At 43.3% G+C, this 14717-nt stretch overlaps 1 protein-coding gene across 1 annotated transcript in view; it reads right to left on the bottom strand.

Moving 5' to 3' along the window:
* The window catches only part of LOC137385032 (carboxypeptidase A1-like), a 29296-nt gene that overhangs the window by 11822 nt on the left and 2757 nt on the right, over window positions 1-14717 (bottom strand). Inside the window, exons 2-8 of the mRNA XM_068059778.1 lie at window positions 14025-14106; window positions 11396-11530; window positions 11159-11257; window positions 9884-9985; window positions 8153-8254; window positions 4362-4472; window positions 336-426 (exon numbers count right to left, since the gene is read on the bottom strand). Of these exons, the coding sequence (XP_067915879.1) occupies window positions 336-426; window positions 4362-4472; window positions 8153-8254; window positions 9884-9985; window positions 11159-11257; window positions 11396-11530; window positions 14025-14106 (722 nt within the window). The remainder of the gene's footprint in view (window positions 1-335; window positions 427-4361; window positions 4473-8152; window positions 8255-9883; window positions 9986-11158; window positions 11258-11395; window positions 11531-14024; window positions 14107-14717) is intronic.

Here is a 14717-nt window from a genome sequence, read left to right as displayed (position 1 = left end):
TGTGGCTTAGAACATTGACCCATAGCTAAGATAGTTTTTGTTAGTGTGTGTATCTCCCTTTATCTCCATAGGGTTTCACGATTGCACTAGGACTGAATGCTCACAGTCACAGTGCTGGATCTGTGCAGCACGAATTAGCTAGGAATGAGATATCACAGACTGGTCATCACTCATTCTATATCCCTGTTACTCTTCCAACCATTTCTGTAATACTAAAATACACTTAAGCCCCTGCAAAAGTAGTAAGAATGTGATGAAGCATAATTACTTATGTTTGGATTTAACTGAACTTTAAATTGATAATACATATTCTACCTCAGCACGTGGTATCCTACCTCCAAAATTGGCATCAAAATTCCTGTTTGGGTCAACTCCTGTACATTGCATGCCAGGATGGTTAGACCTGGTCTTACGCCACACGCGATTCTGAAAAGAAAATGTAATAACTTTAGGAGATGGGAAAAGCTTATAAGTCCATCCTGAACATTAATCAATTCCCCCCTCTCACTGTATCCGTCAATTTCTTTAATATCTGGAAACACAGTTAATAAACCTTAGAAACCATTTGCCTCTTTCAATTTTTATCGCTGTTTCAATCTTCAGACTTTTAAGTGCCAAGATGGGCTGTCATTTTGTCTGTGGAGGGCACCATGGCGGACTGGAAGTCTGCTGAGAGGCCAATTAAGTCACATAAGTGGACCATTAAGGGCCACTTAAGGGCTACCTCCTGTCTCTGCTGGCAGTTAGCCAATGTCAGAGGAAATGCTGCTGCGTGAAGACACTGCCAGGTAAAACCTGTAGATCTCCTAGTGAGCTCAGTCAGTGAGGGGGCAGGGGGGTGGGGGGGGGGGGGGTTCCCTCCTCTGGGGGCAATCCATAATCCACGGAGGCTGCCTGGTGGCAATGGCCAGCCCTGCAGCAAGAAACCCCCACTGCCCACACCAGCCACCCCCAATCCCCTCACCAGGGTCTGCCTGACTGGCTCTGGCAACCCTGATCCCACTTACCTTGGTTCCGCGGTCTCCTCCATCTTCGCTGCTCTGGGCCTCCTGCAGTACCAGCAGGGGCCATCGGTCCCGGTGGCGCTGCTGGTACTGCTGAGTTTATTTATTTATTTAGAGATACAGCACTGAAACAGGCCCTTCGGCCCACCGAGTCTGTGCCGACCATTAACCACCCATCCTACATTAATCCCATTACCCTCTCACATCCCCACCTTCCCCCTACCACCTACCTATACTAGGGGCAAATGATTGACTGTTTGACTGACAGCTCTTGGAGATGGGTTTTTGTCCCTTAAAGGGATGCGTCTCCGACAGCGGGCAGTTAATTGCCTGCCCATCATTGAATTCAGCTGGGGGTCTGATAGAAGGCTGAGGCAGGATTGCCCCCCATCACCCACCCCCACCTTCCAACCTGTCGCCAGGATCCCCATTGTCAATATAAAATCCAGCCCTTTAGTTTTCTCATTTTAAGTTGTTTCCTTGGCTTTCTGAACCTATAAATCCTGTATCTGTACTGAAATAAAACAAAAAAAGAGTTGTATCTATACAACACTTTTCAGGACCTCAGGACATGCCAAAGTGCTTTATAGCCAATTAAATACTTTTTGAAGTGTAGTCACTGTAATGTAGTAAACACGGCAGCCAATTTGTGCACAGCAAGCTCCCATACACAGCAAAGAGATAATGACCAAATAATTGCTTTAGTGAACACTTGGTTTTCTTTCTATTGTATCAGTTCTTCCCATGGTCTTGAAAATGTCCTTTAGATTGTTGCAAACCCTTCTCCCTTTCAAGAAAAACAAGCCCTTTTTTTCAATCTTCCAACTAATTAAATTCTTTAGTAGAATCATTCCCATTGTAACTCCTATCTATTTCAAGCTTCATTGCCTACCGCTGTGACCACTCTCCCCATCCCTGGGTAATAGCATCCTATACATAATTACATGATTAGGTGACTGAAGTTGCACAAAGAGTTTCAATAGTTTACGTCACAATAATGCAACCTCTTGAGATTTATACTCATCTCCTAATGCATCTCAGGAATTTATTTGCATTATAATTGAACATTATCCATCAGTCTATTACCTGACACTACAGTACTGAGGGAGGTGTTGTCTTTTGGTTAAGATATTAAACTGAGGCCCCATCTGCTCTTTCAGTTGAACATGAAAGATCCCATAACACTATTTCGAAGAAAAGCAGTGGAGTCCTGAGCCAGTATTTATTCCTCAACCAACATCACTAAAATAGATTCTCAAGTCATTGCCACATTGTGGGGGATTGCTGTGTGCAAATTGGTTGCCACATTTCCTACATTAAAACAATGACTACACTTCAAAAAGAACTTCACTGACTGTAAAATGCTTTGGGATATTCTGAGGTCATGAAAGGCACTATAGAAAGACAAGTTCTTACTTTTTATTTGAGTACCAACATAGAACGCTGCAGATTGGACTGAGCCAGGCTTGATTTTCCCCATTCTGTGCCATGTGCTCAAGTAGAAGATGTACAGGGAGACTCCAGGCAACTCTGCACCTCTACGAAAACCTGATGGGGAGTCCTTCTTGCACAACTGGTGACTAGAGATTGGATCCAAAGGGGAGATAGTGGAAAATTGCAAACAAGTTGCTGTCCTGCTCAACACCTTACAAGAACACAAGAAATGAGCTCTGCCTATGAAGAAGAGTTTGTGACAACTTCAATGCAGGCTAACGCCCTGGGGACACAGATTCAAATCTCACCATGGCAACTGGTGGAATTTCAATTCAATTAATTAACTAAAAAATATCTGGAATTGAAAACTGGACTCAGTAATTGTTTCATGGCACCATCATTGATTGTCTTAAAAACCCATCTGGTTCGCTAATGCCCTTTAGGGAAGGAAATCTGCCGTCCTTACCTGATCTGGCCTACATGTGACTCCAGACCCACAGCAATGTGGTTGATTCTTAACAGCCCTTTGAAATGGCCTAGCAATCCACTCATTTGTACCAAACCACTATATGGACCACAGCGGTTCATGAAATTGGCTCACCACAACCTTCTCAAGGGCAATTAGGGATGGGCAACAAATTCTGGCCTTGCCAGCGACACCCGCAACCCATGAAAGAATTTTTTTAAAGTTCCGAATGAGGATGGGACCCTCAGCCAAAAACTGCCCTAATCTGGCTTAAGTGGCACCAAACAGCATTCCAGCTCAAAGGAATCCTGGGATAGCTGGTTTGGGAAATGAAACCAGACACACTGGTGCCATTCCGCTACTGGGGCTGAAACACATTATTGAAGCAGAGTAGAAGAAACTTTTCTCTGCAGTTGGTCGTGTTGTACCTGATCTGGGAGTCCTTGTACTTACACAACTTACAGCACTTATATAACGCCTTTCACGTACAAAATTGTTCCATTGATAGATAGTTGTCCAATCAGACTAAAATGGATGGCGAGACAAAGGAAGAGATATCACGAGGGGTGGCCAAAGCTTGGTCAAAGAGGTAAGTCTTAAAGAAGGAGTGGGAGGTGGAGAGTTGGAGGGGGTTAGGGATGGAATTCCAGACCGTAAGATCCAGGTGGCTGAAGGTGCACCTGCCAATGGTGGGAGGAAGGGGTGAGATGCACTAAAGGTAAGAGTCAGAGGAACAGAGATGGTTGAGGAGTAGGAGGGGGGGGTGACTATAGGGCTGGAGGAGGTAACAGATATAGGGGAAAGGCAATGAAGGGATTTAAACACAAGGATGAGAATTTTAAACTTGAGGGGTTAGATGGCTGGGAGCTAATGTAGGTCAATGGGCACAGCAGCAATAGGTGAGCAAGACTTGTTGCAGGATAGTTTACTCCAGCAGAGTTTTGGATGAGCTTATGTAAGGTGGGGAATGAAGGCCAGCCAGAAGAGCTTTGGAGCAGTCAGCTTTAGAGGTGGCAAAGGCATGGATGAGGGTTTCAGTGACTGAGGGAGAGGCAGAGACAGACGATGTTAGAGGACAGTGTAGATGATCATGGTGATGGAGAGAATATGAGGTTCAAAGCTCAGCTATGCTTCAAATAGAACACCAAGATTGACAATTCTCTGGTTCAGCCTAAGGGAGTTGAAGGGCAGGGAGATAGAGAGCAACAAGAGTTGAAAAAGTGCTCTGCTACCTAACATTGACACTGTTGTCTCGAGAAATGTGAATTTCATTCCCAAGCTTTTTTTTGTTGAGAAATTAAGGTTGTTTTGATGAAAGGTCAATGACCTGAAATGTTAACTCTGGTTTTTTCTCTCCACAGATGCTGCTTGACCTGCTGAGTGTTTTCAACATTTTCTGTTTTCATCTCAGATTTCCAGCATCCGCAGTATTTTCCTTTTGTATTTGTTGTACTTACATGAGTGTGGGTATAACGATAACCATCAGGGTTTGTCACAATCTCTAGGTAGAGGTCCATCGTATTCAGCAGTGAAGTCACAGAGGCATCCTTGCCATATACACTGACAAGCTGGACAAGAGACAAAAAAAATCCATTGTATTATTGAATGTTGGGACATTTCCACATCTACTTTTCCTTCCTCATTTGACTTACTCTTCCTTTTCTACCCTCTCCTCCTGAAGGCATTCTTCTTGTACCTTCCAAATTGCCCTTCCTCATGTGTATTCTTAGACTGTGAGTATCAGCAGGTAATCCAGCTGTGAGGACGTCACACCCAAGCCTGATGACGCACACAGGCATTTCCCAGCACAGTGCCAATGGCCAGTAATTGAGTGCAGGAACTACGGCTGATTTGCTCCCCACGCTAGCCCTCCTCAACCCTCTTTAGCTCAATAATGTGACCAACAAAACTGTAATCATAATCAGAATGGCTAAGCTGCACAGTGCAAATGTTGTGCAGTCGGGCTTGTTCTTCTGAGGCTAGGCTAGTGATGTGTTGTGGTTACGGTTGAACGTATTCCTGAAGGTTTCATCGTAAGACCTTCTGTTTGCAATTGACCCACCCAGTCAAACCACCTTTGTTCAAATCTCCAATATTTTTATAACTAATAAAAGTGTTCAAAGAAAATGAAAACGCAATTTTTTTTATTGCTCCTGGGTTGCTCCCAGCAGTGCCCAGGAGATTAATCTTTAATTCCTGGAGACTACTAACTGAGCACTTTGGTGATAGTGATCACAATTCGGTTAGGTTTACCTTAGCGATGGGCAGGGACAGGTATATACCGCAGGGCAAGAATTATAGCTGGGGGAAAGGAAATTATGATGCGATTAGGCAAGATTTAGGATGCGTAGGATGGGGAAGGAAACTGCAGGGGATGGGAACAATCGAAATGTGGAGCTTATTCAAGGAGCAGCTACTGCGTGTCCTTGATAAGTATGTACCTGTCAGGCAGGGAGGAAGTTGTCGAGCGAGGGAGCCGTGGTTTACTAAAGAAGTTGAAGCGCTTGTCAAGAGGAAGAAGGCGGCTTATGTTAGGATGAGACGTGAAGGCTCAGTTAGGGCGCTTGAGAGTTACAAGCTAGCAAGGAAGGATTTAAAGGGAGAGCTAAGAAGAGCAAGGAGAGGACACGAGAAGTCATTGGCGGATAGGATCAGGGAAAACCCTAAGGCTTTCTATAGGTATATCAGGAATAAAAGAATGACTAGAGTTAGATTAGGGCCAATCAAGGATAGTAGTGGGAAGTTGTGTGTGGAATCAGAGGAGATAGGGGAAGTGTTAAATGAATATTTTGCGTCAGTATTTACAGTAGAGAAAGAAAATGTTGTTGAGAATACTGAGATTCAGGCTACGAGGCTAGATGGGATTGAGGTTCACAAGGAGGAGGTGTTATCAATTTTGGAAAGTGTGAAAATAGATAAGTCCCCTGGGCCAGATGGGATTTATCCTAGGATTCTCTGGGAAGCTAGGGAGGAGATTGCAGAGCCTTTGTCCTTGATCTTTATGTCGTCATTGTCGACAGGAATAGTGCCGGAAGACTGGAGGATAGCAAATGTTGTCCCCTTGTTCAAGAAGGGGAGTAGAGACAGCCCTGGTAATTATAGACCTGTGAGCCTTACTTCGGTTGTGGGTAAAATGTTGGAAAAGGTTATAAGAGACAGGATTTATAATCATCTTGAAAAGAATAAGTTCATTAGAGATAGTCAGCACGGTTTTGTGACGGGTAGGTCGTGCCTCACAAACCTTATTGAGTTTTTCGAGAAGGTGACCAAACAGGTGGATGAGGGTAAAGCAGTGGATGTGGTGTATATGGATTTCAGTAAGGCGTTTGATAAGGTTCCCCACGGTAGGCTATTGCAGAAAATACGGAAGTATGGGGTTGAAGGTGATTTAGAGCTTTGGATCAGAAATTGGCTAGCTGAAAGAAGACAGAGGGTGGTGGTTGATGGCAAATGTTCATCCTGGAGTTTAGTTACTAGTGGTGTACCGCAAGGATCTGTTTTGGGGCCACTGCTGTTTGTCATTTTTATAAATGACCTGGAAGAGGGTGTAGAAGGGTGGGTTAGTAAATTTGCAGATGACACTAAGGTCGGTGGAGTTGTGGATAGTGCCGAAGGATGTTGTAGGGTACAGAGGGACATAGATAGGCTGCAGAGCTGGGCTGAGAGATGGCAAATGGAGTTTAATGCGGAAAAGTGTGAGGTGATTCACTTTGGAAGGAGTAACAGGAATGCAGAGTACTGGGCGAATGGGAAGATTCTTGGTAGTGTAGATGAACAGAGAGATCTTGGTGTCCAGGTGCATAAATCCCTGAAGGTGGCTAACCAGGTTAATAGGGCTGTTAAGAAGGCATATGGTGCGTTAGCTTTTATTAGTAGGGGGGTCGAGTTTCGGAGCCACGAGGTCATGCTGCAGCTGTACAAAACTCTGGTGAGACCGCACCTGGAGTATTGCGTGCAGTTCTGGTCACCGCATTATAGGAAGAATGTGGAAGCTATGGAAAGGGTGCAGAGGAGATTTACTAGGATGTTGCCTGGTATGGAGGGAAGGTCTTACGAGGAAAGGCTGAGGGACTTGAGGTTGTTTTCGTTGGAGAGAAGGAGGAGGAGAGGTGACTTAATAGAGACATATAAGATAATCAGAGGGTTAGATAGGGTAGATAGTGAGCGTCTTTTTCCTCGGATGGTGATGGCAAACACGAGGGGACATAGCTTCAAGTTGAGGTGTGATAGATATAGGACAGATGTGAGAGGTAGTTTCTTTACTCAGAGAGTAGTAAGGGCGTGGAACGCCCTGCCTGCAACAGTAGTAGATTCGCCAACTTTAAGGGCATTTAAGTGGTCATTGGATAGACATATGGATGAAAATGGAATAGTGTAGGTCAGATGGTTTCACAGGTCGGTGCAACATCGAGGGCCGAAGGGCCTGTACTGCGCTGTAATGTTCTAATTTCTAATTAGGACAATCCTGGAGGGTTGGCAACCCAGTTATGGGGCAGAATAAAGGAAACTTTAAAGTATTTAATTGTGGTCCGTGATCTGACAGTAGCTGCTGCAGTTACCAATTGGCAAACGGCAGGTGGTGGGGAATTCACGCTAGCACACTGGAGGCAATAGGATGCTCATCCTACCAATGGTGGAACTTCAAAGTGATGCAAATATGTGATCCTTCCATCTCAGGACTCGTGGGTTACTGTTGGAATCACATGAGTGATGGGAACATAGGTGAGCTCAGAACCCCATTTTGCCTACTAATAATGGACTGGATTTTGTGGTCAATGGCGAAGTAATAGTGCTATTAGATTTGTAAGTACTGAGCCCTTACCATTATTCTCACAAACACATTGGGGAGGTGGTGGTGTAGTGGTAATGTTGCTGGACTAGTAATCCAGAGACCCAGGCTAATGCTCTGGGGACATGGGTTCAAATCCCACCACGACAGATAGTGAAATTTGAATTTAATTAATAAATCTGGAATTTTTTTAAAAAGCTAGTCTAATGGTGACCATGAAGCCATGTCGATTGTTGTAAAAATGTATCTGGTTCACAAATGTCCTTCAGGAAAGGAAATCTGCTGTCCTTACCTGGTCTGGCCTACATGTGACTCAAGACCCACAGCAATGTGGTTGACTCTTAAATGGTCTAGCAAGCCACTCAGTTCAAGGCCAATTATGGATGGCAATAAATGCTGGCCTAGCCAGCAACACCCCCATCCCACAAATGACTTAAAAAAAATACATCTAAATTTTACCTTATTTGCAAGCCAGAGGGAAATCGCGGGACTAATCCATTCACGGGCATGGATACCAAAATTAACCCAGATGGCAGGTCGGTTAACCCCACCACTGCTGAACTGTAGGAAGATAGGTTGATGAAATTGTCACAAACAGTTGGATAAGAGTAAATTGCGTTACCATAAAACAAACAGCAATACTAAATATTAATACAGCATCAGATCACCATAAAATAGCAATGCACAATTAAAACAAGATATCGGAGAAAAAATAGCTCATGATCATTGGCAAACGAACCAGAGGGAAGAGAAGGAGAATTGTTTTTACACGGCAAGTTGTTGTGATTCGGAATGAACTACCTGAAAGGTTGGTGGAAGCAGATTGAATAGAAACTTTCAAAAGGGAATTGGATAAATATTTGAAAAGGAAAAATTTGCAAGGCTATCACGAAAGAGTGGGGGAGGGGGACTAATTGGATAGAACCAGCATAGTTGTGAAAGGCCGAATGGCTTTCATCCCTGCTGCATGATTCTATGAATATTTACAAGGGAATAATTTCTATGCTGGAACCCATGTGATTTATAGAATAATAGACACAAGGGAGCACATCACAGGCTGGAAAATACTTGGAGTGCTCAGATGGTCTATATATTGAGAATAATGGATGCCCAAGAGCGGGTTACAGGCTCGAATCTAATCGACTGATTCACATGGTTTATATACAGCATAAGGGACAACTGGGAATGAGAGTTTTTCGTGAAAGTTGTGCCTTTTTAAACACAATTATGCAGGTAGCCTACAATAGTAATTGTGTAACTATCTCCCTTTATAACATTTAAGGGTATGTGCTACTTCCAATACCTTTCCACTTTAAGTTGAAAATGCCAATAGTTTCTATCACTGACATCTGATACAACTGAGCTGCATTAGCTCCTCTCTTACCATCACATTATCACATGTACCAGAAATATAAGAATTTCCGGGTTGGGTTTTCCTTTAAACCCATTTTTGGCCTTGAAATGGACTCCCATATGCCGAGCACAAGGTGGCCCAAGTGGGCCTCAAATTGGGACTCGGGCTTCATTCATATTAATTAGGCAACTGTTGTCTGTCTCACCAATAGAAGCGTGTAGGTAAGTTCTGGGGCAGAGTTTGGGGTACCGCAAGGTTAGCAATTGCAAGAACAGTGGCTGTGAGGGAACACTGCTGCCCCTCCTGGATCCACAGGAAGGATGTTTGGAATGTTTTGTTAATACTTACATTTTTCCGGCAGCTGCAGTTTCCACTGAAGAATCCACAGCGGAACAGGTCTGGCTCCTGCTCCACTCACCACACTCTAATGTTGGCAAAGGGGCCTAAATCAGGCATTAAGCTCCGCCAGGAACACCTGAAAAATGACCCAACCCAATATCAGGTCAAATATTTTTGAGGCGTACTTTGGGCGCATGGTGTTGGCCCCCAAAATAGGTCCTCGTTGCACCCATTTTGCACCCATAAAACGAGCACAATTAGGTCCAAGTTCTCCTCCTCAATCCATTGGTGGACCCAAGATCAGGCTGCTTGGAGAACCTCACTGTCGACCCTCTATTTTAATCAGGGCAGCAGGTTTGCAGCCAAGCTAATCATATTTATATTTGTCAGATGGTGCTTCTCCTTTTAGCAGCCCTTTGCAGTTTGGGTGTAGCTTGATTGAAATATAACGAGATGCAAAGGTACATCATCTCCCAGTGGAACCTGTTTATACCCACCCTGAGGACATAGATTGGGCGGTCTTCATAAGTGGTACCAATCTGCAGCTTGCTGACCAAACCAGAGTTTGAAGCTACGAATGTATCCATCCAAGCGTAAATCTGGGGAAGAGACAGTGGAAGTTACGGTCGGTTTGCTTTGTGTTTGGATAATGAGATTCCCTTGTGTTGTTTTACAGGGGGATCGAAGGGAGTGAAACTGGCCTTCACCAGTAGTGTAAAATTGACTTAAATGGAAAATAAAGCCAGGCCTGGTATAAAATGAGCTGCTGATTTGCTACAAGCCAGTTTCACACTACTGCTGGAGATCAATTTCACCCCCATTGGCAATCAAGCCCGGTACCTTAAGAACATAGGAACAGGGTAGGCCATTCAGCCCCTCCAGCCTGTTCCATCATTCAATTAGATCATGGCTGATCTGAGAGTTCCAGAGTTCCACCTTCCTCAGTGAGCTCTAATTTTAAGATTGTTCTTGACTTCTCTACCAGAGGAAATAGTTTCTCTGTATCAACCCAAAAAATCCTTTTACCATTTTAAATACCTTTATCAGACCACGCCTCTTTCTTCTAAACTCAAGAGAATACAAGCCAAATTTATGCAACCTAGTCTTCTAACTTAACCCTATAAGCCTCAATATCATTCTGGTGCTGTGCCTTCTCCAAGACCAATATATCCTTCCTGAGGTGTGGAGTCCAAAGCTGAATGCAGTATTCCAGATAAGGTCTGACCAAGGCTTTGTACAACTGAAGCATTACTGGTGTACTTGGAGCTTAGGAGGAACAAGGGAGGAAATATCAGAGGAGCACTGATAATCGTAATATTGATAAAACAGGAAAGAGAGAAAAGAAAATGTTGAAATAATGAGAATGCTGGGGTGAGAGATGTAGTATAAGGACCTGAAAGGGTTAATGCTGGAGACAGTGAAAGCAACCCCTCCCACTGTAGTGTTGATGATATTGGGTTTTGGAAGAAGTGAGTAGCAGCACAAAGGATGCTAGGTAGAGAGGCTTGTGGGGAGTGTAAATAGAGATGTGTAAATAATAAGAGTCATTAGTTGACCTTATCCAGACTTTATCAACAACACCCTAGCTACATTACAACTACAACAACACACAACAGGAGAGGGATCACCTATCGCTTGCAAGCTTTTTTTTCCTATTCAGAAGTGAGACATTCATCTTTAAGAATAATCACTATTTTAAAGCCAAAGTTTTCCATTTTTACCTGTGACTGCTAATTTTGCTTTCAGGATATTTATTCATTGCTTGACTTTACCTCCTCCAATGTGTGGTAAGAAGCATAGTTGAATTTTTGGCTGCTGCGTTCCTTTTGTTGAGAAAGCATCATTTCTCTCTTCTCTTCATCCAACAGTGCCTGTAAGGTTAACATCCAGTCATTAGCAATTTGGCTCTCATATTAACTGGCAGTGGTGATGACTCCAGAGCCAGTGCCAACTTTGGACAATGTAATATAAAGTATAAATCACTACTAGGATCAGCTGAAGGAAAGTACCTGTAAATCTTCAACCATGATTGAGTAACCAACACCACTGAACTCCAGGAAGGCTTTCACTGATTGGACATGTTCTCCTGGGACTTGGATGTCAATGGGCAGCAAGGGGCTGCCAGGCTCTGTCCAGAAATCAATCTAATGGTAAGAAATGTACAATTACCTGATAGGATATGGATTTGTGGCGAACGTAGAAAAGACCTTTAAAAAAGCAATAGAACGCTTGTGTGGTTTTGTATCTGGAGCATAGAATATAAAAGCAAAGTGGAATGTTGAGCTTGTATGAGACATTGCGCAATCCAGGCTGGTACGCTCAGTGCAGTACTGATGGAGTGCAGCACTGTCAGTGGTGTGACTTTCAGATGAGACATTAAACGGAGGCTCCATCTGCCCTCTCAGGTGGACATGAAAGATCGTTGGCCAATACTTATCCCTCAACCAACAAAGAAATTTCTTCTCACCTCTGTCCTAATTGACTTCCCCCTTATTTTGAAATTGTGTCCCCTGGTTCTAGACTCCCAACCAGGGGAAGCAACTTAGCTTCATCTACCCTGTCTATCTCTAAGTATTTTGTAAGTTTCAATGAGATCACCTCACATTCTTCAAAACTCTAGAGAATACAGGCCCAGTTTCCCCAATTTGTCTTCATAGGACAGTCCCACCATCCCGGGAACAAGTCTGGTGAACCTTCGTTGCACTCCCTCTATGGCCATATTATCATTCCTAAGATAAGGGACCAAAACTGCACACAGTACTCCAGGTGCGGTCTAACCAAGGTTCTATACAATTGAAGCAAGACTTCACTACTCCTGTATTCACTAGGATGTTACCAGGGCTTAAAAGTTAAAGTTATGAAGAGACACTTGAGAAGTTGGAGCTTTTTTCATTGGAGTTGGGAAGCTGGCACGGTGAGCTGGTAGACATCTCCAAGATTATGAGGGATTATGATATGATGAATAGTGATAGATTGTTTCCAATGGTTGGAGGGACAGTAAAAGAAGGAGGGAGGGAGAGTGAGACTAGACTTGGTTACTCATGGAGAGAAGTACTGGTGTAGACTTGATGGATGAAATGGCCTCCTGCTGTCCTGTAGCATTCTATAATTCTATCTTTTTTATGTAAATTGCTGCAAGTCCAGAAAGGTCCCAAAACTCTGCAGGATTCCATCAATTTTTCATTTTTCCAGTTGCATTCACTGTTCCTGGAATTCTCCAGTCCTCAGCAAGTCAAACATCACACCCCTCCCCCCACCGCCCCTCCCCAGTGACAGCCTAGAGGTGTGTCATAGGGATACGTGGACCCATTTACCCATTGGAGGAGGAAGAGGAAAACTCTCAGTGGAAGGGAAGGCAGAAGAAAAGAGCAAGCTGATAAGATTAGATGATGAAGGGTGGGGCAAGGCCTGTGTAGAGCCTATACACCAGCATAGACCACTTCAGCCCAATGGCTTGCTTCTGTGCGGTAAATTCTATCTAAGGAAATTGAGAGATATGGTAAGACACAGTTATGTAGGTTTGAGATCTATCAGAAAGGGGTGGGTTGATTTAGTCCTATGGTATCCTGCTGTTACTAAAATACTTATGTAAGCTTAAACGTTGTTATTGCATCTTTTATAATGTGAAGTTAGCTTGTTACCGGACAGCCTTTAATGTAAAGTGATCTCTGCACTAATGCTAAAATAACCAGATCATTGCTACCCCACACTCAGGTCTTCCAACATCCAAGACATAATTATTTGAAACCATACTGACCACCCAATGCCCAGTGAAGCTCTGATTATTTTACTAGGTTCTGCATAGCTAAGTTTGAAATGTAACAGGGCATTAAACACAAACGCTAACTTATTTAATGGGTCTTGGACAGAGGTGTGGGATTTTGGGGGGGGTGGGGGGGGGGGCTGTGGGTGTGGAGGTGACACTGCAGTGGGATCCTAAGTGTCACCGTTACTTAGGATCAAGAGCAGACCATTCAGCCCCTCGAACCTATTCCTCCATTCAATTAAATCTGGCTGATTTGAACCTTAACTTCATCAACCTGCCCTGGTTTGTAACTCTTTATATCCTTGCCTAACAAAAATCTATCAATCACAGTTCTGAAATTTCTAATTGACTTCAGCAGCTTTTTGAAGGAGAGAGTTCCAGAGTTCCAGCTTCCTCAGTGAAGCATCTTGGAGAGCTCTGTCAATTTAAATCTCTCTCATATTATAGAACCGGTTCAAATAGTACAGGGTACCACCAAGTTTGAAAGAGGAAAGAGAAGGTGAGGCATATTCCAGTTGAGTGTGTTACGTGTTCTGTAGAATGATGACCCTGCCTTGATTTCTTGAGTCGATGTGTTTCAGGGTTTCACTGTGATATGTTCATAATGATTTATGTTTGGTAATTATTTGCATGCTTTTAATTGTAATGGAGGATTGCCTGATATGTAAAGCACTTTTAATTTGCCGAGAAACCTACATGTGGCATCAAAGACCACAATCAGGCCACAACTAAGATTGAAAAGCGTAGGACACAAGTCACTGTTTGGCCCCTTATTGAGCAGGAATTGGGAACAAAGCAGAGAGGGTCATACTCTTGAATTTATATTCATTTATATTAATTCCATTTATTTATATTTATGTATATTAACTTACATTCAGATGCTCTAGTTCCTCGAGGGATCTCACCAGGGAGAGCTGCTCCTCATTGCTGACAGTGATACGAAGAACCTGGTCACTGTGCGAAATGAAAATGAAAGAAAGGAAATTGAAATCCTTCATGTAATAGCTAAAAGCCATGGGACATGAAGCATTTCAGCTCACCCCTCAAGAGAGGATCTCTTCACAACTTATCCTAAGTGATAGAACATACAGTGTTACCGGTGGCTGCATTTTGAGCATTACAAGATGCAGTGGACAGTTCTCCCTCAATGAGGCAGGGAGAGCTATTCCCTGTAGTATGAGGTTTGAATTGTAACACAGGCACGATGAACAGGTCATCTTACTTCCAATTATTGAGTTCAATAATTTCAGAGCATGACAGCCCCCCATTTTACTTTCATTTTTAGTTGTTTTTTCTTTTTTCTTTTTTCCTTTTTTACATTTTTTACAACCTTTTTTGCATTTATTTCATTTCATCTTAGTTTGTTCAGTTTGCTTACCCACTGTTTTTTTCATGTTTGCAGTTGCTGCTGTTCAATATTCAGTCCGTTAACACCTTTTCTGTACTAATGCTTTGTCTTTCAACACACCATTAACATATTGTTTGCCTTTGCTCCATGACCTTTTGGTCAGCTATGTGGCCTTGTCCAATCTACACCTTCTCCTTTGTTATCTCTTGCCCCACCC

Source organism: Heterodontus francisci, chromosome 27, assembly GCF_036365525.1.
Source record: "Heterodontus francisci isolate sHetFra1 chromosome 27, sHetFra1.hap1, whole genome shotgun sequence".
Classification (NCBI taxonomy): domain Eukaryota; kingdom Metazoa; phylum Chordata; class Chondrichthyes; order Heterodontiformes; family Heterodontidae; genus Heterodontus; species Heterodontus francisci.
The sequence above is the reverse complement of the archived record's forward strand: the minus strand, read 5'-3'. Positions and strand labels throughout refer to the sequence as shown.